This window comes from Python bivittatus, unplaced genomic scaffold (assembly GCF_059951505.1).
Source record: "Python bivittatus isolate LINGU-HERP-01145 unplaced genomic scaffold, Pbiv_v1 ctg000590_np1212, whole genome shotgun sequence".
In the NCBI taxonomy this organism is placed as follows: Eukaryota; Metazoa; Chordata; class Lepidosauria; order Squamata; family Pythonidae; genus Python; species Python bivittatus.
Window position 1 is genome coordinate 3,887,139 of NW_028277086.1, and position 19,003 is coordinate 3,906,141.

Consider the following 19,003-nt stretch of genomic DNA (forward strand, 5'->3'; position numbering starts at 1 on the left):
TTAAGTCTGCCTCTCCTAATGGGCATACCTTACCTCCATATTTTCCATCCTGCCTTGTAGAGTGAAGCAATTGGGGGAGAATGAGAGAGCAACTATGGGTTGATCGGTCCAATGGATTTCTTGTAAGCTCCATTCTGGGTCCAAATTAACTTCCATTTCATTTCGTTCAAAAAGTACTGTGGGAAGTGGTTTAAGAACAGTGAGCAACTCAGAGAGATTTCTGATAGTTTTGCTGGTTCTGTAGCAAGGTTGGAGGTTTTGCTGGCGTAGAAAAGACTATCAGAAAAAAAAACATTGCCCAACTGTCCTTCTCGCCCAATCTCTTCCTTAGAGAGATTATATTCCTTTGTCTCAGGAATTGCAGTGTGCAAGTAAAGGGTTCAGCCTGAAAATGAAGCATTCGAATCATGCTTCGGAAAACCCAAAGAGTTTTGATGAGGTGACTCTTGGTTTATTTAGTAATTATTTAATTTCCTACCCATTTAGCTTTCAAGGCAACTCAGAGTCCCAAGCCAATTAAAACAAAACAGACATCATTCACACAATAGCTAAAGCTGTGATTCAACCACCCCAAAAGGGCTTGTTAAAGACGATGGTGTTGACTTTTCCTAAAGGTGGGAAAGATGGAGAGAGAGCAGCAATTGGAAAGGAGTGTGTTCCATAGATTGGGACTGAAACAGGAAAATGTTCTCCTCCACGTGCCCAACCAAAACTCTCCATTTTCACTATTTTTTTTTCCAAGAATGCATAAAATGTCTGCAGTTTGGTGTTCCATTGCACATTCATTTCTCCAAAGCAGACTAGGACATTGGTGAACTTTTTGTCATAAAGAGCTGTGCTAGAATGTATCTACAAAGGGGGAGGTGATTGCTATAGCACAGCAGGTTCTCAGGAAGGAGGGAGCATGTTCCAGGAAGGGGAGCGAGACAAGAGACAGCACAGTCCAGAGCAGGAGTGTGGGGAGAAGGGACTTAAGAGAGCCACTCCTTAGATTCTCCCAGAGAATATCTATTAGGTTAGCATAGTATAGATTTAGTCTGGCAAGATTCTGTCTATATGATGTAGGCAATAAAGAACTTACTTGGTTGGACTGTTTCCCTGTTGTTCTTGGGCTGGACTGTTTTGGTTGGAGGCACAAATATCCTTAAGACCAGACTGTCAGATGTCAAACATCCCCAGATCTGGAGGAGTCAAGAGATGTTAGGAGGCCTAATGCACTTCCTCCCTCCATAAATTCAAAATAATACGTGCTTGTTTCCTTTCGTTGTGATCCAGGAGCATCAAGGACAGCTCCATCTGTACAAAGAGACTCTATTATGCCATCCTGCTGAGGCAGAACAATGCTGCTTTCTTTATTTTTCTCTTCTGAAAATACGTCTTTGGTCAAAGCTCAGCTAGTCGTTCAACAGAGCCCTTTGGGAATGCCCTTGGCCAAGCGTGCCTCCTATTAGGAGATTATCCTCTTAATTCCATTATCTCTTCCTAATAGCTTTTTAATGGCTTCCCCATATTTACAAAACGGAGCATTTTATGCATTTTGAGCTCCTCCGGCATATTTGCAAGCAAGGATTGGTTGGCAGCCCACCCTGTCACTTGGATGAATTGATGGTCCAGGCCTGGAAAGGACAGAGGTATGCAGCTGTGGACAGCAGAAGAGCCTTCTAGCAGATTGCAATACCTGCGTTTTCTTGGCCAAGAGCTCATGGAAACAAATTGGGGGATGATGAAGGTTTCAATTGCACTTACTGGGTCATGGATTGGGCTGGGATCTGCAAGGTCCCTTCATGCTGCAGAGACTTCGTTGCTGTTTATGGCTGGGCACAAGAGCGCAGTCTGGCTTAACTATAAATCATGGCCTCTTAGATAATAAATAGCATCATATAGGGTTAGAAGGGACCTCAGAGCATCCAAGATAAATGGATGACCAACATTTGCTCCTCCAGGAATGGAATACCTGTGATTTCAGGAGGCAGGCTATTCCACTGTTCAATAGCTCTCATGGTCAGGAAACTTCTTCTTATTTCAAGTTTGGATCTCCTTCTGTAAAGCCTCCACCCATTGTCTTTTTCCTGTCCTCAGGCAGTATGGAGAATAAATCTACCTCCCTCTTCTCTGTGACAGCCCTTCAAGGATTAGGAGATTGCTTTCATGTCTCCCCTTAACCTTCACTTCTTTTTGGCTAAACATGCCATGTTCCTTTAACCACTCTTTGTAAAATGTAGCCTCCAGGTTCCTCACCCTCTTCATCACTCTTCTTGGCACTCTTTCCAGTTCCTCAGTATCATTTTTACATTATGGTAGCCAGAACTGGACACAGTATTCCAGGTGGTGTGGTCTGTCCAATGAGAAAGAAACTCCCACAAACACAGAATAATTTCATTGGAACACAAGTTTAATCTGTAGCTAAAGTGAAAGAGAAAAGCAAGAATAACCCCATTCCTCCCATTTTCAGCTTGCAAGCAGGGCCACAAAGAGGGCTGGGTTGCTAAGTTGTTCATTGCTTATAGCCAATAGATGTCTGGCTATAACTGACATGGAATTCTGCAGCTCTAATTAAAGATGGAGCAAGATTCTCTTCCTGTTAAATCTGAAACAAGGATTGTGGTTTCTGGGGAATTGGAAGCATTTCCAGAGTAGATGGTGAAACTTCTGCTTTTCAATCATCTCCAGATCCACCCTGGAACTGAAAGGTCTCCAAAGATCAATGGGGAGATCTCCCCTGATCTGCAGTAGAATCTAGTCCAAAGCTTCTACTCACCCTCCTTTAAATCCCTGGTCTGTCATGAATATTATACTTTCTATAGATCAGTGTTTCTCAACCTTGGCAACTTGAAGATGTGTGGACTTCAACTCCCAGGATTCCCCAGCCAGCCATGCTGGCTGGGGAATTCTGGGAGTAGAAGTCCACATCTTAAAGATGTCAAGGTTGAGAAACACTGCTATAGATCCAAGGATCTATTGCACTGGCTGGTGTGGGTCTTCCGGGCTGTGTAGCCGTGGTCTTGAAGTTTTGTTTCCTAATGTTTCGCCAGCACCTGTGAGCGGCATCTTCAGAGTGCAGGAGCACAGACAGGAGCAGTTCTCTCTGTGCCCAGGGTGATGTGACCCTTTTTGTGGGTATTGATAGAGATCTGAGGGGGGGGGGGGGAAGGAAGGGGGGGGAGATTGGGTGTGTGTGGGTGGGGTTGGGTTACTGAGTGGCTGCTTGTTTTGGAGTCAGCATCTGTGTGTATCTTCCTGGGGATTAGGCAGGGTTTTTTCTTCTATTGAATTGTTAACGAGGGGCTGCTGGGGGTGATTAGCAAGTTCATTGTGTGAACTGTTCACATGTCCTGGTGGTTGAGCTGAGTTCGTTGACCTTTTGCAGGCTGTATTTTTCAGGATTGGTAGCCAGGTTTTGTTGATTTTTAGACTCTCCTCTTTTTTATTGAAACTGTGCTGGTGTTTGTGAATCTCAATGGCTTCCCGGTATAGCCTGGTATAGTGGCTGTTGGTGTTCCTTCCCCCCCACTCAGATCTCTATAAATACCCACAAAAAGGGTCACATCACCCTGGGCACAGAGAGAACTGCTCCTGTCTGTGCTCCTGCTCTCTGAAGATGCCGGTCACAGATGCTGGCGAAACGTTAGGAAACAAAACTTCAAGACCACGGCCACACAGCCCGGAAGACCCACACCAGCCATCGTATGCCGGCCGTGAAAGCCTTCGACAATACATATCTATTGCACTCTTTTTGTGAAACCAACTGATTACCTTCCATTTTTTGCCCAACTCTAGATCCAAATTTGGCAAGTTTTGCTCACCTCTACTTCACATGCTAATCTGAGCTGATCACTTGGTTGGGATTTCCTTCCTTGCAAATACATGTGTTACACATTAAAAACTCTTTGGTTTTAATGCGTTATAGAAAGTATTTCTCAGCCAGAGACAGACTCAACTGTACACAAATGAGTTGTGCTTGTTTGTTACTGAAATGCTAAAGATGTGTTAGGCGATTCAAAATTATCTTGTTCAGCCCTCCCCCTTTAGGATAAGCAGCCATAACTATTATTATTAATAATAATGACAATAATAAAGCAAGTTTTACAAATAGATCTGAGGAGAATCACTGGCACATCTGTGTTTGTGTTTGCTCTCCAAAGCAATAAAAGATTTCCATCTTTCATAGTTTTCTTTTATCAGTGAGTTTCTTTAGTACTTATTTTTTCCACAAAGAGTGATTCTTTTTGGCACCATTCAGTGGAAGTGAGAGGTGGAGAAGATTTTAGGTTGTTTTTCTCACTGCACAATGAACCTTGAGCCACAAAGAACATGGAGAGTGCCTCACCTTCAGCATTTCTGGTTGTGATCTCTAATCACAATCAAGATACTTGCTGAAGAACATTGAGTTTCATTGCAACACACTTGGCTCAGGTGTCGGTCAGACAAGTGAATTGCCAAATGCTAGTAGTTCTTGCTCTCCACCATGAACTCATTTCAAGTCAGGTTTGAGGTTTAAATGTCAAGTAGTAGGTCTGAGAAAACACAAGCCCTGGAGAATTATCTTTTTTTTTATGTCTCTATAGTAAGTTGGCACGTAATCTGATCAGCTAGGTGAACTGTGCTGAGAAAGACAGGCTGTTTAGTTTTGAAGCAAAACTTCAATATATATTTGCTTTCTAAAGTAGGTCAAAAACTTCCAGTTGGTTGGCAAACTCTAGATAGCATATTAGGTCTTAAAGGGAAGAGGAAAGAATGGAGAAGGGGCCAAATGAGTCAAGATGGCTGGACATACACATGTACAATGGATTAGGACTTTGATCACATAGCTGCAACCACTATCTTGATTTTTTTGACCCCCCACAACCTCTCCACAGATGCCCCTGGGGCTACCCAGATAGAAATAGCTTGGTCACATTATTAAAAATATTAACACAAGGGACCCAGTAGCATGATTAAGAAATGCATGTTAGTTAAGAACATTTTAGATGTACTCTGGGCGCCTCCTTTCTTAAATAGCGAACTAAACTGCTGGCATAAAAGATTTCCAGCACATACTCCAAGTTCCTTGGAGAAGAAGATTCTGAGCAAATCTTGGATATTTCAGAATTGTCTTTATTGCAATGTGAAACACTTTCTTCTTACTTTCAGCTGGAGTCTAGTCTAGATTCTCTTTGGGAAGAAAATTCAAAATCTCCCTAACTACTTTACTGGATGAAGGCAACAGTCACTTGGTCCCCATTATAATACAAGCCTCTTAATTTTTTGCACCAATATATCTGCTGAAATGCAATCATCTTGCACTTTTTCACACTTTTACTACATAAAGTACCAATTTCTTCACTACCTGTAGATTCTCTTCATTCAGGGGCATCCACAGGGGAGGTCCAGGAAGTCAAGATGGCAGCCTTGACCCACAATCAAAGCCCTGCCCCCTTTTTTATGTGCATCACAATGCTCAGATTACAGGCTTAGATGGCCATCTTGACTTTTTGGACCCTCCCATGGATGCTTCTGTCTGTACAGCAACTTTCAGAAATGCAGTTTTCTGTTCCTTCAAGCATCGGTCTTTGGACGTGCAGGACGAGTTTCCACGCTGAGTATTTTCCTTGTTCTGACAAGGCATCCGTATTGTGTGTGTGTTATCACTTTGTTTCTGTTGCCGTTGTGTTTTTGTCAGCTGGCAAAGGATGAAGCTCTTCTCCTATTGAGATGCATGCCTTCTTTTCTTCTTCCCACGCTTGCCAGACTATTTTCCAACACCTTCTATTTGGTAAACTCTGCTTTCCAAACTCTGCTTTGTACATTAGGTCCCCCTTCTCTTTTGAATAGCACGTCTTCATAAAATTAATACTTTCAGGTAAGCTAAGGACGGAGGGAATGAGGGAGGGAGGGAATTACTTTATCACATTCTCTCTATGATCAAAACTTCCACCTTTTGCTAACATAGCCTTGTTGAATCTGCAATTATATTTTCTTTATGGAGTCCTCAACTTAGCATTGCCAAGGCAATTGTCTGGGGAAAATGATCAGTCATCTTTCAGAAAAAGATATTAGAGATAGTTGGATGCAACATGAACATGTGCACACACACACACACACACACAACCTCTGGTTTATTGGTTAGCATCTCAGCTTTGTTCCTCCCCCCCCCCCCCACACACACACACACCTGAGATGAGAAAAATGCTTTCCAATTCAGAAGCACGTTGGCCATATTATTTGATCTGTCTAGTGACGCAGTTTAAATATGAAATAAGACATGTATTTCCCAAGGAGCTGGGATTGGAATGATCCTTCCGTTTTTGCACTTCTTTAAATTTTGTGAAACTGTTCTCCAATTTAAACAGAAGCAATGACAAATATTGGGGAGAAATACGTGGGGTAGTTTTGAAGGAAGTTGCCTATGTTGTTTGGGAAAATTGCATAGGAATGTTGATGGGTTTTTGTGCAGGAGAAAATGGGCATTTAAAAAATATAGGTTTATGGAAAGAAGATATTCCAGCTAGTGGGGAAAGAAGGTTGCACAAATCTTTGCTTGGAAAATAAATAAATAAATAAATAAATAAATAAATAAATAAATAAATAATATCTTGTAGAAATAGAAATGTTGAATTTATCCTTTCCTACATTCTGTGTGGGACGCATTTATTTATATTTCTCTGTATCAAATGAAATATATATGGCTAATTTAAATATGAGAACTAATTTGATATAGTGGTTAAGGCACCAGGCTAGAAACCAGAAGACCGTGAGTTGTAGTCCCGTCTTAGGCACGAAGCCAGCTGGGTGACCTGGACCAGTCAGTCTCTCTCAGCCCTAGGAAGGAGGCAATGGGAAACCGCTTCCAAAATCTTGCCAAGAAAGCTGCAGAGACTTGTCCGGTCAGTCATCAAGAGTCAAGGCTGACTTGAATCCCCCATCCCCCTTCCAAAATCAACACTGACCTGAGGGTACAACAACATCAATACCAACACCATAGAATTATAAGAAAACCCGTCAGTAATTAAAGCTTTCTTACATATGTGAGCATACAAATGGCCTTCTTAAATTCTCCTCCAAGTTTGTGGAAAGAAAAAAAAATGTGATGGTCTAGTTCCCTGATTTTTGTGATGTCTAGATTCTCTCTTAGTGTCTCCTTTCCACTGAGAAAATCTCCTAGAAGGACACTTCTTGGATTCAATTGATATGTGGGAAGCCAGGGGAAGTCAAACCATTGGTGCAATAAAATAGAGGACAAAGCAACAATGATGGATTCCTCATCTCCTGTGGGCAGGGATGTCCACAGGGTGTGGTAAAAAAAAAAATCAAGATGGTGGCCCCAGAGGTGCAATCAAAGCTCTTTCCAATTTTTCTGCCTGTCGGATAGCCAGAGATTGTTCTTTCCTTAAGAAATTGTCTCTTGCTGCCTCTCTTCATGGAGAAGGGTGATTTTAGAAGTGGGTCCTGCCTTAAGGGAAACCCTCATTTTGCCATCATTTCAGTAGATAAAAAAGAAAATCAATCTGAAGATCAAATGGAGTCTTCACCTTAAAGCTGGATGGTGAAAAAGAGAATATACAGTATATCTCTTTGTTGCTGGTTTCCTTTTATGAATTATGAGAACTGTACTTTCATCACTACAGCATGGGTTAAGAAATCTTGGGAGGGGAAATCAGCTGTATCAGCCCGAGGGTAATAAAGAATTATTCTTTCATGGGGTTCCTCCAGTGTCACTTTTGCTCATAGGCAAGAAGCACTAAGGCTGTGACTTTTCATGGTTTATGTAAAACTACACTATAAATCTTAGCTTTCCCAAGTTCTTTTCTGAAGACCATGATTTTAGATTTATAAGAGGTGAGCATGGGCCTGTTTTGCCTCCTGTAGTGGAAGATGGTCTTCTGAACCCAGTTGGAGAAAAGAAACAGCAGTATGATCTTCATAAAAAAGGGTGGTCTGCCAGTTTGGAAGCAAGGAAATCCAAGTTCAATCCAAGCAAGGATAGATACCATCAAGTTGATGGATAGATGGAACAAGGAGGGTATGAGGATGGGTCTTGGATGAACCCTTCTCTGTGTAGCTATTCTGTCTGAAGCTTCCCCAGTGTTCCAGTTTGGGGATTCAGCTGGTTATGGGGTTCCTCTGACTTCATGTCAGTGAAGCTGTTGCCCTGATCAATATGTATTCCTTGTTGTGAACTTCCTCATTGGCTGCATTTCATGGCTATCCTTTCTGTCTAATTGGTTAGATATTATAGACAGAGATGTCAACCTTTCCCTTCCTGATCGAACTGTTGCTGTTTCTTAAAAAGCAGGTCTGTGTGGAAACATAGCACAGAAGTAACATTCAACTGGATGAGTCTGAAATCTATCTTCCAGTGGAATATCTAAAAACATGTTTCTTTCATCTGTTATATCAGCCCTTTTTATCATAACACCCTTGTCAGGATAAGAAATACATGCTTGTTCTGAAATGCTAATAGTGGCGATTATTAAGGACAGTGATAAAGATGCTTAAACCCAACTGTGATGTGTCCTCTTTTCCGGAAAACAGGGTAGGGGTGGGAGAACCTTGATAGACAGATGAGGTCCTTTGGCCTTACCTGAAAGAGAAAGGAAATAATTACTTTCCTTGTTGTTCCTTTAAACTGGGTCACGAAAAGCACAAGGACTGGTTGCACGCTTGTAAATACTTTGGAATCCAGTTCTTCTCTTCCTTCCTCATGGCAGAGAAACATAGAATTCATACATAACAGTGTTGTCCAAACTTGGCCACTTTAAGATGAGTGGACTTCAACTCCCAGAATTCCCCAGCCAGCCCATGCTGGCTGGGGAATTCTGGGAGTTGAAGTCCACTCATCTTAAAGTGGCCAAGTTTGGACAACACTGTTATAGAGAGAAGCAGACATCGATAGCCTCAATATCTCTTCTGTGTTTTGTAGGTCTGAGTCTTGGTATGTCCAGAGAGAAAAAGTTGTCATTATCACCAATTATCCATGTTGCTGTAAACTCCAAGCTAGATGACTCATGTGCACCACTATCACAACTGTCTGTGAAGATTGGACACTTCGTTATAATAAAATATATTTATTAAAGTTCTGATTGGGGCTAAGTCTTAGGGAAGGCATGAAATATCATCACGGCTTAGGACTAAGTTACGTAAGGTATTGTCTTAGTAAGTGGCAACATCTAGCTGCATTGTCTCCACTTTATTGTTTAATCATTGGATGGTGGACTATCAGGAGTTGTCTGCTCCACAATCCAAGATGTTTCAGCTTTGCCATTTGCAAGGCAAGTTCCATCTCTTCTGTACATGCCTGCAGCATCATGACACATGTGCAAAAGGGGAGGCACTTGCATTATGACTTCCCAGCGCTTGTTTTGTCATATATCCCACTTGCAGATACACATGACTGTAAGCTAGAAGCAGAAGATAAAAAATGTTGCCAAAGGTAAACCATTTCCATATTACTGCTAAGAAGATCTTTCCCATAAAGTGACAAGGAGTTGAGTTTAACTCAAAGGAGGTTTTACTTCTGAAAAAAGTTAAGTAAAGAAATACTTGCCTCTATGATTGATTGATGAGGCACCATCAAGTTGGTGTAAACTTTTAGCAACCACAGAAGTAGATTTTCTCCAGGACGATCTGTCCCCAACATGGTCCTTCAGCTCTCCCAATGGTGCCCCCATTGCCTCTGTAACTGAGTCCATCCACCTTGGTGCTGGTCATCCTCTTCTTCTCTTTCCTTCCACCTTTCCCAGCATTAGAACTTTCTCCAGAGAGCTAGATCTTCACACAATGTGTCCCAAGTAGAATAATTTGAGTCTCATTATTTGTGGCTTATCTTGATTGATTTGTTTGATGAGCCATACCTGCCCCCAAACATACTTTAATTTATTCAGTTAAATAACTCTTTCCTGGCAAGGTAGATGATTTCTGGAGGATCCGTCTCCCTAGAGGAGTTCATCTGACATCTTCCTTGCTGTTCCTTCGGCACTCTCCAAAGGCCTTGGCAATTTTCCTCAGCTTTTGTTTCTGAGTTCACATCCTGAGGCAGGGGTATCTACAAGGAAGTGTTCAAAACAGTGAAGATGGTGGCCACAACCATGAGATTGAAAACCCATCCTTACATTGCAGTGCATATAAAAAAGCAGAGCTTTGATCACATGGTTGTGGCTGCCATCTTTGTTGACTTCTCTCCCCACAAACACACCTGGCCTAAGACCTGCAGGAGTTGCAAAACATCCTCAAAACTTTGAGGGCCTTCCAAAGGTTCTCACCAAATTGTCGTGCTAAATATGACAGATAGGGGAATTCTTCAATATATGGGTGGAGGAGAATCGTATTACCTGTTTTACTTAAAATTCAAATGCAAGTTTACAGGTTTACTTAGGTTTAAATGCAGATCAACCTACAACAAGCCACCCAAGTATCAAATGATACCCTCAGGGGAGAAAAACATGTGCAGTTTGGCTGCTTTTTTGGAATATTTTCTGAATCTGCAGCTTTTTCAGTGGAAGTATCGATATGTCATTTGTGATGGTTTGGGGGGAGGTCTTTTTGATGCAGAGGAGATATAATGAACTGACAGATGCTCTGAAAAATGAGTGGCCACATATAATTGGGCAAATACTTATAATCATATTTCAGTCATCCATCCATCCATCCATCCATCCATCCATCCATCCATCTATCCATCCGTTCATTTTTGTTGGTTTTATGTCCCACTTTTCCTCCAGGGACTCAAAGTGACCTGCTTAGCACTCCTGTCTCCAGTTTTTCAGCCCACCAACAGCTATGCAGTATGGTCTGGGTTGAAGGCCAGCCATGTGAGACTAAACCTGGACCTGTATTTCTAGTCCAGCCTCTTCACCACTATAAAACAAGCATGTTTTTGTTGAAAGAGGGGAGGCAAATGTGATTGGAGACATTGCAAGATACTCTCTGTTATGCCTTAAACTTGGCTCATCTTGACCAGCTTGATCCCTTAGTTGCCCAGACTCTTTGGTGAGGAAGGTTACAACATCCACAGACCCTCCAGCAACTCAGTAGAGGCCCAGAATACAGTTATGGGCTTTGAGACCCAGGACATACGTGTGTTTATCTATGTATTTGTCAAGCAACTGTGGCAGCATGAAGATATCTGCTTTCTATTAGCTTCTCATTATTTGTGTATGCAAACATTTCAACAGAAACTCTTCCCTGCAATCTTTGAAATGCAATCTTGTTGTACCTCTACTTACCCCTGCAAAGTCTGGCCAGTACCTGGGCAGTCCCAACATTGTACCCATTTGTGCAGAGGATTGGACCCAAAAGCACACATTGCCCTGGATATTTTGCAAACAAATTGGCATTTTCCACGAGACTGGGTTTCCTTCATTGAAAAATGAATTGTTTTAAGCCTCCCTCTTAATCCTCTCCTGTGCAATAAATGACTGAAATCATGTTGTCACCGACAAGCCCCATCAAACGGAGGTTCGGTAAGACATTTTCCTTACGTGTTCATTCTCAGTCTCCTCCCTACCCACCTTCCACCCGCTCCAGTCTGATGTTCCTCCTTATTGATTAAAAAGCAGGATAGTTCTTAATTTGTAAAGCCAGCCAAGTGAAACCTGTTACCTAAATTAGAAACCACTTATAACACACAGCTTGCTCATGGGCTGGGATTATTTTACAGCTCTTCTTGTGAAACTTCCAAATGAAACAAAAGATTGTTAAATAAATAGTTCAAGTGTGTTAATCCCAGGCTGCAGTTAGCTAACGTCTTCTCTGATCAGAAGGCAATTCCTACTGCATTGGGTAAAAGCGTAATAAAGCAACGTTGAATCCCCCAAAGTGCCTGGCTTTCATAACATTCAAGTTGAGTGTCTATCTTTTTTCTGGATGGTTCTGAGTTCCATTTACAAGCGCATTGGGTTAGCCCGCAGGTTTTATGCTTGTTTCCTTGCTGTTAGGTATTTAAAACTGAATTTTGTTTTAACTGCCTTATTAAATTTAACTTGCATAAATTCAAAATGCTTTGTAAGTTGATACTGAATTTTACTGTAAGGCAGTTTTGGAATATTGTCACCTGGAAGGCAGTCAAGAAATATGGTAAATGGATAGATAGTAACATATTCGGACCACATAAAACATTTTAAAAATTAGGAAGGAATGGGAGAGCCATCGCTTCTTCAGTCACCCTGAATGTCTTTTATGGTTGCTGTTGGTGGTCTGTCAAGGAAACCTTATGCTGTGATGATGATCATGATGCTTCAAATCAGTGTCAAGTCTTAGCAAACACATAGATAGACCTTCTCCAGGACAGAATCTGACCCCAACTTGGCCTTTCAGATCTTCCAGTGGTCCACGCATAGCAGCTACAATTGAATCCATCCCCCTTGCTGATGGTCATCCTCTCCTCCTCTTTCCTTCCATCTTTCCCAGCATTATGGACTTCTCAAGGGAGAAGACGCATCATCAATAGTCATCATGATGATGAGCACCATCAGTTTCTTCTAAAATGCCAAAAAGATTATCTTCAAAATAAATAAGAGCTCCAAAAGCGATTGCAAAGTTTCTTTTGAAGCCAAATGTCAAAGCGAGTTTGGAACTTTCTGAGTGGGAAGAACAGTTGAAGCGTTTTTTAAAAAAATAGAGGGGAGACACCACAAGTGTGGGGAATTTGTAGGGACACTTAGATGTTCCTCATGCTATATGGTAGAACTTCAATCTTGCACCCCAGGAAACCATTTCTCCTCAAAGTGTTGAGTGCGGCCTCCATTTCTCCTCTTCAAAGTCATTGTCAAATTACCATTTCTAAAATTTGAATGAAGAATATTAATACATTTCAAGTTTTTAATTTTGATTAAATTGAACAATAGATAAATCTCTTTTTATTTTAATGCTCACCTGAAGGGTTTTTCCATCTTGGCCCTTAAAACGTTGTGCAAACCTCCTTATTAAGTTAAATCATTTTTTATCTCTCTCTTTCTTTTCCTAATCCTCTTAATTCTCAATATTTCCGTACTCTTGCACTGGAATTGGCTTGCTAACAGCCTGCTCTGTAATCATGTTAGAGGTCCATGAAGTACCCATTTCTTCCCTATTTCCATTAGAGTCATTCTAAATTTTAAAAGGACAGAAATGAATGGCTAAAGATGAGGGACAATTGCTTTGTACTTTCTGCACTGCTGTTTATTAATGAGCAGTCTAAATAAGGAAACAAAAGGCGAATGAAAACAAGTTAATTAAAAAAATATATAATGTCAGGCAAGGTCTGATTAAACCTTGATTACAAGCTGGAAAGCGGTTTTCTATTTCCGCTGATTTGGCAATCATAAATCACGGCTAGACTTGTGCCCCGAAAGGTGAAACTAGTTTTTGACAGTTTCTCCTTCAGTCAAAAGAAAAGTTACACTCTTAGATGACACAGAATAAAGTTTGGAAAGTTGATGGTGTTAGGAAGGCTTTTATTTTTTATTTTTTTTGGCTGGAGAGACATTTCAGTGTTGATGGGAGTGTTAACAATATTCCCTGTTTGCTGTTTTGAAACTCCTGACGATAAACCTGGAAGGTGATGCTGCATCTTCGTCCCTGTAACATTTAGGAAGACAAAGCTCTGTCACATTTCTTCTTGAATTGAGTCTGCACTGATTTCATAACTCGTTCTTATTTAAGTTGTTCCTTTGTTTTTGGATGATGTAGGGCAAGGAGTTAACCTCTGATCTAAAAAAAGGTTAGAAAGTGGGTAAAAGACAGAAAGGCGCATGGCTCGTTCCTGGTCAAGCATTTGAGAATGAGGAGTGAAGAGCGAAGAGCTGTCTGGTTTTTAAAATTATTATTATTAAATATATATCCTGCCTTTCAGAGTGTCAACACATAACACTCGCTCTTCCTATTTTTCCCTACAACAATCCTGTGAGGTAGACTGGCTTGACAGAGAATGGTTGTCCCAAAGTCACCCAGTGAGCTTCTGTGGCTGAGAGTAGGCCTGAAACCTGGGTCTCCCCACTCGTACTCCAGCACCTTCGCCCCCGGACCACGCTGGCTCTGAAGCTGAAATGAAGGGCCTGGCCTAGAGTCCCCCCCAGGAGCTTCTGTGGCTGAGGGGGAACCAGACCATGGATCTCCTCACTTCCAGTCCAGCACCTTCTCCACTGGACCATTATGGCTCTTGGGCTGAGAGGGAGGAACTGTAATGGGAAGAAGGAATAACCTTGAGGAACAGGAAGAAGAGCCATAACCAAGATAACAGTCAGATAAAAGAAAGCTGATTCAGGGGTAGAAATGTAATTTGAGAAACGGTCTCAGACATGACCCTCCCTATTTCTCTTGAAGATAAAGGAAGAGAGGGGGAGGCACATTCAGACTTTCAAGATTTTGTTGCTGTAACCTTATAATGAAAGTTGTATAAGTATTCATGATTTTGGTTTCCTAGTCTGGGCCCCCTTAATATGCTGATGGGGACTGGCCCCTTGAGCTTCTGTGGCTGAAAGAGGACATTAATCCAGACTTCCCAATGCCAGTCTAACACCTGGACCATAACCAGATCAGTCATTGCCAATGTATATTAGGGGAGGATGTCTGGGAAGAGGAGCCAATAGTGTCATATGTGTCCTTTGTGTGGTGATATTTGATATGGATGATGTCATCAGGGCTTCTACTGGACACCAATGACCCATGAGTGGACTATGGATTGAGTGAAGCTTTAACATTGGGTTCAGCAAGGGTTCACAATATTTGCCAATCCAGAATGTGTGGCAAGCAGGTGACTTGTTCTGTCCTCAGCCAGGCACGTACGTAATATCTGGATTTTTTTGTGGCCATTCCTAGTAGCTGGCCATTAGGTGAGGAAAAGAAATCACAGCATGTCAGGGTTGGAAGGGACTTTAGAGAGCCAACCTTCTGTCCAACACAGGAATCAACAACAGACAGGCTTTTCTTACCTTGGTGATACATTGATTCCCAAACCTAATAGGAGAAGGCTGAATACCATTGGCCAGATTGGTGCAGGAATAGCAATCCTCCAGCCCTTGTCTTCAGAAACCCTGAGCTTGGTGAAGTAGAAGGTGAGCTGAGTCAGTTTTCAGGAATGCTTTTGCAGCTGGAGGTTCTAAAACATGTGAAACAAGGCCAGGATTGTTCCATGACTTCACCAAGTCAAGGTCACTCTTTAAATATCAGTTTCTGACTCCATCTAAATATAGGAGGCTCTGATCAATTCTGGCTCCCTTCAGGAAATGGCACGTTGTAAGTCCAGATGCCTGTTGGTTAAGTTGAGCACTCCTGAGACATGGTTTCCAACTAATAAAGCTTCAGGGGTCCATTATTTAAACTGCCAACAGCAAGCTTCTCCATTATCAGTGAACAGACCTGCCTTCTTGCCTAAATGTCCTTTGGGATCTCTTGGTTGCAGATGAGAAGTAGTTCAGTGCTGGAAGTCTTATAGGGTGGATTTACTGTTTCTCAACCTAAAGTTTATCTTATATGGACCCACCTGGGTGTGCTTCATCCAGCTCCTAACTGGTTAAGATTCAGATGGTTGTTGTTGTTGTTGTTTAGTCGTTAAGTCGTGTCCGACTCTTCGTGACCCCATGAACCATATTGCACCAGGCCTTCCTGTCCTTCACTGCCTCCCTGAGTTTGCTCAGTTTGCTCAGTTTCATGCTCAATTCAGATGGTAGATGGGCATAAAACACATGCAAGAGAGTTTTGGTAGAACAAAACACCAGCCCTATTTGGTCTCTTCCTCTGGTCCTCTCCATGCCAGCTCACTGGTTACATTACTTCCTACAAACTCCTGCACAAAATCAGTCTGGAATGGGTCGAGTGTTCTAGTCAAGTAGAAAGATCTTGAAAAGTCTTCCCCAGGTCCTAAAGAACAAAGACAGTTGAAAAAGTAGGTTATGAGATGGAACACTTGGTTGGGAGGAAAAGTTGGCACAATTCAGCTAGCTTTGGGTCTATGAAGCTCTGGCTGTGTGGGAGGGCTTCCTTCTCAGTAGACAAACATTCAATGTTGTGTGGAGCTATGAGCTATGATTGCAAGCAATCGCATACACACAATGACACACATGTAATTAACATGCAAATCACACTGGCCAAGTGAGCTGACACATCTATCAAAGCAGATGCTGACAAAATCACAAGTCCAAGGAGAACATGAGATTTACTTAGGTTGGATGGACATTGGGGGTCACTACTGTTGTGTTGGGCTGGATTCTATATAAACCAATTTCACATAATAAAATTGGGTGTAAGGAAGATGCTGGGCTGAACATAATATAAGCAAAGATACTAGAAACACTAGAGTTATTGGTTGATCAGACCGAGAAGCCAGAGAGGTAAGAAAGTTAAAGAAAAAAATACAGAGAATATTTTCTAAATGGCAGCAGAGTCATATTTCCACACTCTTACACACACGTACAGGAGAATGTAGTATTTTCGCCCTGCACTTTATGAAGTCTAACTCACTTAATTTTTATTAGATCCTGTGTTTTGTGTCCCCTTCCTATTTACAACCTTGGTGGGTGCCATCAAATTTTGCTACACGTGGCAAGGACAATTTCTCCATAAAATGCTTCTTTTCAGGTGTAACTTGACTGTTTGCTCTGGTTGCTTCCTTGGATGAAGAGAGACTTGGGAAAAACATGAAGAGAGTTTATGAGCTTCCAGCTATTTACCAGCCTAAATCCCAAGCTCCCCGCTGCCTCCCACCTGTTCATTTTCTACCTTAGAATAGTTAAATTTGAAATTTGGGGCAGGATGAGAGACAGCAGAATTAGAGCACCAGAGTTTGCAAACCTGATTTCACCATAAGTGAATAGATCTGTTCTTTAGCTATGGGAGAGATGAACCCGGTTTTTCATCCTGTGGAGAAAAAGGACATGGAGAGTTTTTTCTCCCTCCCTCCAAATCTTAGCACTGGGGACCTTCCAGTCACGTTGATTGGAAGATTCAGAGATTTAGAGATTTAAAGATTTAGAGAAGAAAAAGTTGTCAAGATATACATTTGCCTGAACACTCCTGGCCGTGGGACAACTCCCAACACTTCACAGAGCTCTACTGAAGAATATGTTCCAGGACGTCACTCATTATGCAAGAAAACAATTCTTTAAAAGTAGTCCAAATGAATCCATGGTTATGTCACTGCCCATAAACGTGTGCAGTACTTGAAACTTAAGCCAACCACTTCAAGCAGGAGAAATGCACCATTCAGGGGTCACCCACTCAAATTGGACTAGAGGATTTAAAAAAAAAAAGCTCTGAGTTGGGGAAATCACTTTGGGTTGCAGTTCTAGGGTGGAAATGGTGGGACAGGCACATCCTGCAGTTCCAGCAGGAAAGGAGGGAAAGGGGTAAGAGCAGGCCTACCTTTAAACCCTTGAAATCAATGGGAGTTGAACATAGCACCACTTACATGAATCCACTTTGCAGTATAGCAACATGTCAATGCAACCCATTGTTTTCATTGGGCATTTCAGAGTGACCAAGGGTGGTTCATGTAAATCTCTCCGGCTACAGAGTTGCATAGCCTAGGCCCCAACCTGGAGGGGCCCTGGGTGGCCTAGCAGTTAAAGTGTTGGGCTAGGATTGGGGAGACCCAGGTTCAAGTTCACCTTCAACCATGGAAGATGACTTTGGGCTAAGAACTCTCTCTTAGTCCCTCACAAGGTTGTTGCTGTGGGGAAAGTTGGAGGAGGGAGCGCCTGTAGCCATCTTGGGTGGAGATGCATATCAAGCAGACAAAATAGATTAATAAATATAAAACCCTGAAGACCTTCTTTGTAGCCCACAGCCATCTGCTTTGTAGCCCACAGCCATCCGTTGATGGAGCTAGAAAATACCAAGCTTAGTTGTGTATTATTATTGCTGGTTTCCATTTATTTATTACACATCTTTCTATATCAGGACCCCAGCTGGTTTACAATAAAGGTTAAGAATATGACAGCCACACAGTGCACAGTGACAATAACATCAAGACTGATCACCAAACAGAGCAAACCCCACATAAAACAGAACAAATCTATAATTTCTCGTAATAACCTGAAACATCATGAGTCAAGTGTCTGTTAAGCAAAATGGTCCACCATTCCATAAAAGAACAGCAAGGCAGATGCCAGGGCACCTCCATGGGGAAGACACTGGGTTCCATGATGTAGGACCTCATGGAAAAAGGTTGCCTCTAAATATTTTCATGGGATGGATAGACTCCATTTGGAGGACCCAGTCCATTGGTTATTCTGGAGGTCAAAACCAGCATTTCGCCTTGGGTTGGAAACTGTTGATGTCCCATCCAGCAAGCAAAGAATTGGTTTTATGTGATAGTAATAGGTCCCACCCTTAGAACTGTGGCTGCTGCGTTTTGTCCCAATCATGGTTTCAAGGGTTGTCTTTAAAGGCAACCCCATGAGGAGGATGTCTCAGAGGTCAAGACTCATGGCACTGAGGGTGTGTGAATCACTGTCACCAGGGCTGCTCAGTCCAAGAAATGCCACAAGTGGTGCACCAGCTTAAACTGGGCAAAGTGCCCACCGGTTCACCCGACCATGATTTCCACTTGCTGTTTTAGCAGGACGACAAGTCTCAGAAGATTCCCAAGTCACAGACCTGTGGGTGATTTCATCCATAGGTATTGCTTCTTGATTGTTACCCCTTTTCGGTTGTCTTATATTTGGACAATAAGAAGTTTCATATGATTTAGCAGTGATCTCAGTAATAGTAAAGAAATGCCTAAATGGGTGTCTCGTTGCTCTGAGCACCAGGAACTTACAGACATCTCTGATGTTTATACTGGAGCTGGTGTGCAGTCTATCGTCTGATCTAATAACATTCTTCTCTTTTTCTGCTCCTTTCTAGCCACCCAGATCGATCCCAATGAACTTCAGGAACTTTTTCAGAGTACATCTGCCAGCATTTTCCGAATTAATGCCAACGGTTCGTATGTCAGACATCTTGGAAGGTTAATTTCTTGAGTCCTTTGTGTGCAAAGTATTTAAAAAAAAAAACTTGGGGGGGGGCAGCAGAAAAAGAATTCCAAAATAAATAAATAAATAAACAAACA

The 19,003-nt window shown here is 42.0% G+C and overlaps 1 protein-coding gene across 10 annotated transcripts in view; it reads left to right on the plus strand.

Moving 5' to 3' along the window:
- TSNARE1 (t-SNARE domain containing 1) overlaps positions 1–19,003 on the plus strand; it is a 311,118-nt gene that overhangs the window by 98,502 nt on the left and 193,613 nt on the right. For 9 of the 10 annotated variants that reach the window (XM_088148899.1, XM_088148893.1, XM_088148901.1 and 6 more), the window contains one exon: positions 18,799–18,876. In XM_088148899.1, the coding sequence (XP_088005025.1) occupies positions 18,799–18,876 (78 nt within the window). Of the gene's footprint in view, positions 1–18,798; positions 18,902–19,003 lie in introns of those variants that run through there. The other variant, XM_088148902.1, reaches the window with a different exon arrangement.